At 38.7% G+C, this 7915-nt stretch overlaps 1 protein-coding gene across 1 annotated transcript; it reads left to right on the top strand.

The window, feature by feature from the left end:
- The first annotated feature begins 732 nt into the window (after positions 1–732).
- LOC109190943 lies at positions 733–1485 on the top strand. The gene has a single exon (XM_019341542.1). It carries the CDS (start codon positions 733–735, stop codon positions 1483–1485), a length of 753 nt encoding a protein of 250 aa, XP_019197087.1.
- Positions 1486–7915: the final 6430 nt, after the last annotated feature.

The raw sequence follows: 7915 nt of genomic DNA, 5'->3' as shown, positions 1-7915 counted from the left end.
AATGACTTAGATTTAACCCTATTTTCTACCTGAACAACTATTTGCATTTAATCTTCTATATATATATATATATATATATATATATATATATATATATATATATATATATATATATATATATATATATATATATATATATATAGAGAGAGAGAGAGAGAGAGAGAGAGAGAGAGAGAGAGATCGAGTTTACCCCTTAAAATAAAACATACAAAAACATGCATGCGCCCTGCGCGTGTATTGGTGTTTGGCCGGTGAAAGGTATTAGGACTGTATGTATTTGAGTTAGTCTATGACTTCCTATCCTAGTCTCCCTATGATTCTACTTGTATATATATACAAGATCTGTACTTTTGTAATCACATTCATTTAATACAATTGTATAAGTTCTCATCTGATATCAGTTTAGTTAGGGTTTGTTTCCTAATGGCTGACGGATCTGTTAACTCTTCAGAACGGATCGTCTCTAATGTTGTTGCTTCTGCGGTCACATCAACTGTGAATTCTTTATCCACTGCTCACCACTTTATCAGTATCAAACTGACCTACAAGAACTTTCTATTTTGGAGAGCCCAGGTTGTTCCTTTCCTTGATGGTCATGATTTGATGGGGTTCGTTGATGGTACGACCCCATATCCGCCCACGTTTCTTCCCGGCGAGGACGGTGCATCAGCGCAACCCAATTCTGCACATCGTGCTTGGGTTTGACAAGATCAGGCCCTCTTATCCATAATCATGTCATCACTGTCCGACGAGGTGATATTGTTGGCCATCGGACATCAAACCACCCAGAGCGCGTGGAACGCCGTCGTCACCTCGCTGGCTTTGTCGTCCCATTCCAGGTCCTTAAATCTCTTCAGACAGTTGCTGTCCCTTCAGCAAGGACATGCCTCAGTAGCGGACTACATCGCAAAAGGTCGGATCTTGGTCGAAGATCTCACCCTTGTCGGACGGCCGATCTCCCTTGAAGAACAGAACCTTTACGTTCTCAAGGGTTTGAGGCTGGAGTTCCGAGGACTGGCGTCATCTCTCAAGGTTCGCGGACAGCCAGTAACCCACCAGGAGCTCACTGATCTCTTGGGGACAAAGGAGTTTCTTTCCGGGGGTTATAGAGGCTCCTTGCTGACAGCCTTTGCAGCGCATCGTGGCGGTGACCAGTGTGGGCAAGGGGTTCAGTCCCGTGGTGGAGGCGGTCGAAATTCCGACCAGAGCAGTGGGCAGTCCGGTCAATCCCGCGGTAGTGGTGGTGGCTGGAACCGTGGTGGCGGACGTCGAGGCGGAGGCAGAAACAGAAATTGGCAACCTAAATGCCAATTGTGTGCAACACTTGGTCATACAACAGTTACGTGTCATCTACGATATGCAAAAGACCCTCAGGCTAATGTTGTATATCAGGAATTTCCTTCGAACTCCACTCAGGGTTCTCATATTTGGCTTGCAGACACGGATGCAACCGATCATGCCTCCCCAGATATAGCTGCCATTTAATTTCCACCTCAAAGGAGTATAATAGTAATGACACTTTGCGTGTCGGTAATGGTACAAGTTTATCTATTACTCCTGTTGGTCATGCTTCCTTTAATACCCCTTCTAGGTATTTTCAACTGTCAAATATTTTTCATGTTCCTACGTTATCTACCTCTTTATTGTCTGTTCAAAAATTTTCCTCTAATAATAAAGTGTTTTTTGAGTTTCACCCCTCTTTTTTTGTTGTAAAGGATATCAACACCAAGGAATTTCTTTTACGGGGCAATAGCTCTAGGGGCTATACACGCTGCTAGTAACAAGTTCGTCTCCTTCTGCGTTTCTTTCTGCTCGTGTCTCTTCTTCAGTTTGGCATAGTCGCCTGGGTCATCCACATCAAAGTGTCCTTAGTCGTATTCTTCAATCTTGTTCGGTTAGTGGGTCTAGTAGTACAATTCATTGTAATTCCAGTTTATGCAGTGCATGTTAATTAAGAAAATCTGCCCGTTTTCCTTTGTCTCGTGTTGAGTCTTCTAGTTCGAATGTTCTTGATTTAATATATACTAATATTTGGAGTCCAGCTCCTTTCTTGTCTGTTGATGGATGTCGCTACTTTGTTATCTTTGTAGATGATCACTCTAGATATACATGGTACTATCATATGAAACTGAAATCTGCCATCTATGCTATCTTTGATAAATTCCGTGCTCTAGTTGAAAGATCATTCAATCGTAAAATTAAGTCTATTCAATCTGATTTAGGAGCCGAGTACAAAAAGTTAGACACTTTGTTTGTTCAACTAGGGATTAATCATAGACAATCATGTGCCTACACTCATGAACAAAATAGTCGTGTCGAAAGGAAACGTAGACATATTGTTGAAACTGGCTTGACTCTCTTGGCTCATGCCTTTGTTCCAAACAAATTCTGGATTTTTCCTTTGAGACTGCTGTTTATTTGATAAATAGATTGCCCTCTGTTGTTTTAAATAACTCCAGTCCTCATCTTATGCCACATAAATCTCCTCTGTCCTACTCTTTTCTTCGTGTCTTTGGATGTCTATGTTATCCCCGTTTAAGACCTTACAATCGTCACAAAATGTCCTATAGGTTTTCTCCTTGTGTCTTCTTAGGTTATCCAGAGTCTTTCCGGGGTTATAGGTGCATGAACTTACAGACTAACAAGGTTTGTGCGCAGGCATGTTCGGTTTGATGAAGGGATTTTTACCTTCGCTACTAAAAATATTTTGCAGGAATCGTCAACTAGACAGAACCAGCCGTGGGCTGAGTCCATCCTTCAGCCTCATCCCATGACTTCTTCTCCTGTTCGGCCTGACCAGCCCGCTCCGGCTCAGCCAGTTCCACCCGAACTAGAACAGGCTAACCAGCCCAAGCCGCCTGCTTCATCGGTTGCACCCGCTGCTTCAATAGTTGCACCCACTGCTCGTCCTCGCGGCCGACCACGTGGGCGGTCTACTCGTCTCACGGTTCGATCACATGCCATAGCCACACAGAGTCGGTCACAAGTTCCACCTACAGTTCTGACTGCACAGGTATGTCTCACTGAACCTACATGCTACACTCAGGCGGTTAAATATCAAGAATGGTGTAAGGCAATAGATCAAGAGTTCAATGTTCTTCTTCAAAATAAGACATGGTGCCTTGTTCCATCTAAATCAGACATGAACGTTATTGGGTGCAAGTGGATCTTTCGCACAAAAAAGGAAAGCAAATGGTTCGATTGAAAGATACAAAGCAAGGTTAATAACTAAAGGATTTAATCAAGTACCTGGGTAGGACTTCTTTGATACTTTTAGCCCAGTTGTGAAACCCACTAATGTCAGGTTACTTCTCTCTTTAGCTATATCATCTGGATGGACTATTAGACATCTTGATGTTCACAATGTTTTTTTGAATGGACACTTATATGAAACTATTTATATGAAACAACTACCTGGTTATATAGATATTCAGTTTCCTAACCATATCTGTCTTCTGAAGCGTTCTTTATATGGGTTAAAACAAGCCCTTAGAGCTTGGTTTAATCGTCTACATGCGTTTCTACAGTCAGTTTGTTTTAATGCTTCGAAAACAAATCTGTATTTTTTCATTATTCCCAAGATTATTTTTTTGTGTATGTTTTGGTCTATTTTGTTGACTTACTTGTGATGGGGAGTAGTACGAATCTAGTCATTGAGCTATTGACTAAACTCTCTACTGAATTCAAGATTCGGGATCTTGGTGAACTTGATTTTTTTTTCTCGGGATTGAGACTATTAAATGTGATAATGGAATCTTGCTTTCCCAACAACTATACATGATAGACATTTTAATCGTGCTAGTATGATAGATTGTAAACCTTTAGCCACTCCTATATCTGTTTCGAAACCTACTTCTCTCAATGCAGTTTTATATGAAGATGCTACAATAAGCTTCAAGTATCTACATGATCACATATATACATTTATGCCTCATACATAATTATATATGTACATATTCTCAAAATTTAGTTTAACATTTATCAAAACATATATGCTCATAAGTATATAATTCTAGAAATGGAGTTTTCTTGGCAAATCATAGCTTTTGGTAGTTTAAACCCTTCTCAAACATATTTATGATTTTTATAAAAATACTTTTAAATTTAAGTAACCCTTCAAGCCCAAATAATATAATATATACTCCAAGATATTTCTTAAAGTTTGAAGTAGCTCAAGTAGAAGGGATTTTAATTATTAATTAAGAGGTTAGGGGTTCAAATCCCACTTTAAACATTTTTCTAAAGTATAACATAGCATAAATAAAACTAAAACTAAACAAAGGTTGCTGCATTCGATCCTAGGCATAACAAAGAACACACTAGTTCTCTAACTAGTGTGCTACAACGACCCCCCTTAGTAACAAATTTCCATGAGATCCGTTACTAAGCCCCGTTGGCTGTGCTACAACGACCCCCCTTAGTAACAAATTTCCAATTTCCACGAGATCCGTTACTAAGCCCCCCCTTAGTAACAAATTTCCAATTTTCACGAGATCCGTTACTAAGCCCCGTTAGCTGGCGGGCGCCCTTCGCTTATACAACTCTGATCAGATGCTCAAACCCCACAAAATTACACAGCATATCAGCAACAAATAGCTTAGATTTCATCATTCTAAACACCCAAAATACACACACACACACACACACACACACACACACACACACACACACACACACACACACACACACACACACACACACACACACATATATATATATATATATATATATATATATATATATATATATATATATATATATATATATATATATATATATATATATACACACTTGAACAACTAATCATGTAACTTAACGAAAAATACTAAATTTGGGAATCCATGGGTTATACCTCGAGCATCCTTGATCTAGCCAACACCATTACTAAGCTCTTCTTCTTCTCCCTTCATCTTCCTTCTCCAAACCAAAACATAGCAACAACTTCACCATTTCCACTCACAAGCACACAAACAAACCCACATAAATACATCATCTTAACAACTTAAACTAGAGAATGGAATGGAAGAAGAGAGGAGGAAGCTTACCAAATCTTGGACCTAGGTTTTTGGAAGATGAAGCTTCAAAGATGAAGGAGGAAAAAATATATCAGAGAGAGAGAGAGAGAGCTTCATGTGAGAGATGAGAGATGAGTGCTGTTGATTTCTATTGAATGAATAGTGCAACAAGGGAAAATGCTATCTCTTATAGTTAGGGTTTTGAGGGTAGAAATGTAAAATAAAATTGTAGGGTTCACCTTGCATCATGAACCATAGTCTAAAAAGTTGATTTTAAATAGTTTGGGGTCAAAATAGATTTTTCTAAAGATGATTTCTAAACAAACACTTGGTTCAGGTTTCTCCCAGTCTCACTCAGACTAGTTTCTCAGTTTAAAACTTGGTATGCGAAGTACCTGGAAATTTAGGATTTTGGAATTAAAATAAATTTCGGTGTTGAATTAATTTAAAATGTAACTCAAAATAATTTATTAAAACACCAATTTATAAAATTAAAAAAAATTAATAGAGCAAAAATGACTATTTTGGGATTTCTTAAAATTGGATTTATAAAATTAAATTTTGGGTTGTCAAAAGTAAGTACCTTTTAAATAAGGTTTCTCGCATGAAACTCAATAAGGCTCCTTACGAGTTGTGGAAAAGTAGGAAGTTTTCCTACTAATACCTGAAATGTAGGGTTGTCTTGCCAAAATGGTAATTGGTTCTTAGTACACGAGTCCTATGGTCTGGACGTACATAAGAACACGTTAACTAGAAATTCATCGTTCTTTGAAGATGTATTTTTGTGAAGGTCTAATGAGGGACCTTGCACGTTGAAATGAATGTTCGACGTAGCTGAAATTAGAGGGTCTGAAAGAGATCCCGAGCTCGAAGCTAGACGTAGGAAGCGAGCTAGGATTAAAAAATCTTGTGGTCAAGATTTTCTGACGTATATGTTAGAGTGTGATGCACATATTCTAACTTGTTTACTAGGAAATGAACAGGATTGTAACACCCCCGATTCACAACACAACAGATGTAAATAAGATGCGAAAGCTAAGTCAATTCATACGGGGATGTTATGCCACATTTAGGTTAAACACAGCCCAAATGCTAAGGATAGTCTAAAATCCTCAAACAAAACAACATAACAAGTACTAGTCATAGTCTGTCAAACAACATAGTTTAGCATGAGGCTCACAGGCTACTAAACAGGAAAAAAACTAAGAAGTCTATCTACATGTTAGAAGCTAGTCTCGAACTATCGCGCTCTCAAAGCTGGACTACTCCATACCTGAAAACATATTTTTAAAAGATTAGTGAGAGATGCTAAGTAACCCCACTCCAAAATGTAAAAACTACATATGTATACTTTTATAGTGAAAATAGTTTTTGCGACGGTATGACTACATACATATTCATACAAACGGACTCAGCTGAAAGATGTCCAACACGGATACTCAATCAACAATATTCAAAGTCTAGGGGCACTAGACCCATTTCAAGAAAATACAAGGTTCAATAATCAACTCAAGAGATATAATCAAAGAAATGTCTCAATCCAACAATCAAACAAAACTCAAAGATAGGGTAGGATATAACCATCATAGGGGAAGGATTCCAACAACAAGATTGATTTCCTAAAGATTATCAACAAAGAGGTAGAATTTACAAAACATGCAATTCAATCACATAATCCAAGTATGGCTCAATTCTCATCACAATTACATCAATATCTATCTCAAGTCCTCACAGGGACATCAATAATTCAAATACCGCGGAGTCAATCTCAATGACTCGAATACCTGTGGATAAGTGTGGAGGGCTCCCAGACCGCAAAATGTCACCAAGTGACCAATCAATCAAAGTCCAATGGAAACAAATCTGGCAACTTTAAGTGTATACAACCCCTATTGAGATTCCAAGCCCAACGGGTTAGCTACTATCTTTGAAAACCCGGGATACGTTTTTACCAGGTTTCCCGCAAATCAATAATCCAAACGGCAACCCCAAGCTTTCCACACTACTGGATCACTTAACAATGTTTTATCTGGGCTTTCCACACCACCGACCTATCCAGAGCTTCCCACACCAACAGGACCCATTACAAATAGAGCCAGAGGTCCACCAATCTAATATCAGTATCAAATAAGTCCCCACATTGTCCACTGTCCCAGCATAACAATCTCAACAAGGTTTCAAGTCAACAAAAGAGTCATACGAAGCTAAGGCAATAGAATAGGCTCTCACGTGAATGATAATCAACAATAAGCTCAAGGAAATAGCTCATCAATAACGGGTTCTAAAGATATAGCAACAATGAATGGATCTCAACTCAACATCTCAACAGATTTCAAGAAGAAGGGTTCAAAGATAATAAGTTCAAGTCAAATTCAACAAGATTCCAAGATAAAGATTACAACAGGGTCATACTACCATCATGAACTAATTATACTATCATGCAAACCAACAAAAAGCTCACAAGAATACTTAAAGAAGAATTTATAAGCATTCTAGATACAAATTCAACAATAAATCATGGGAATGTCAAAAATAGGTATTATCAACGATTCAAGGCTCAAGACTCAATCAAAACAAGCTCATAATACTCAGCTCTAGGCACTGGAAAGCTTCAACATCCATTTCAAATCAACTGGAGCAATTAGAATGACACAGTACAGAAAACAGCCAAAATGAACCAAGAGGGGGTGTGAACGGGTAGAAGTACCCGCCTAAACTCCCCTTGGGAACCTGACGGGGGGTTTGGACGTGTGCAACCACCCTTAGCCTCCTAGAAGGGGGTTCCAACGGGTGGTAACCCCCCTGGACCCTTCTTCTAGGTCAAACAATGAAACGTTTCCAGTAAGTTCAAAATCAGACTCCAGAATACAAAATGCAAGTTTAACAGCTTAAAATCAAGG

This window comes from Ipomoea nil, unplaced genomic scaffold, assembly GCF_001879475.1.
Source record: "Ipomoea nil cultivar Tokyo-kokei standard unplaced genomic scaffold, Asagao_1.1 scaffold1596, whole genome shotgun sequence".
Classification (NCBI taxonomy): domain Eukaryota; kingdom Viridiplantae; phylum Streptophyta; class Magnoliopsida; order Solanales; family Convolvulaceae; genus Ipomoea; species Ipomoea nil.
The sequence above is the reverse complement of the archived record's forward strand: the minus strand, read 5'-3'. Positions and strand labels throughout refer to the sequence as shown.

Excerpts from the sequence above, each read along its gene's own strand:
- LOC109190943 (XM_019341542.1), top strand. The coding sequence starts at position 733 with ATGTCATCACTGTCCGACGAGGTGATATTGTTGGCCATCGGACATCAA.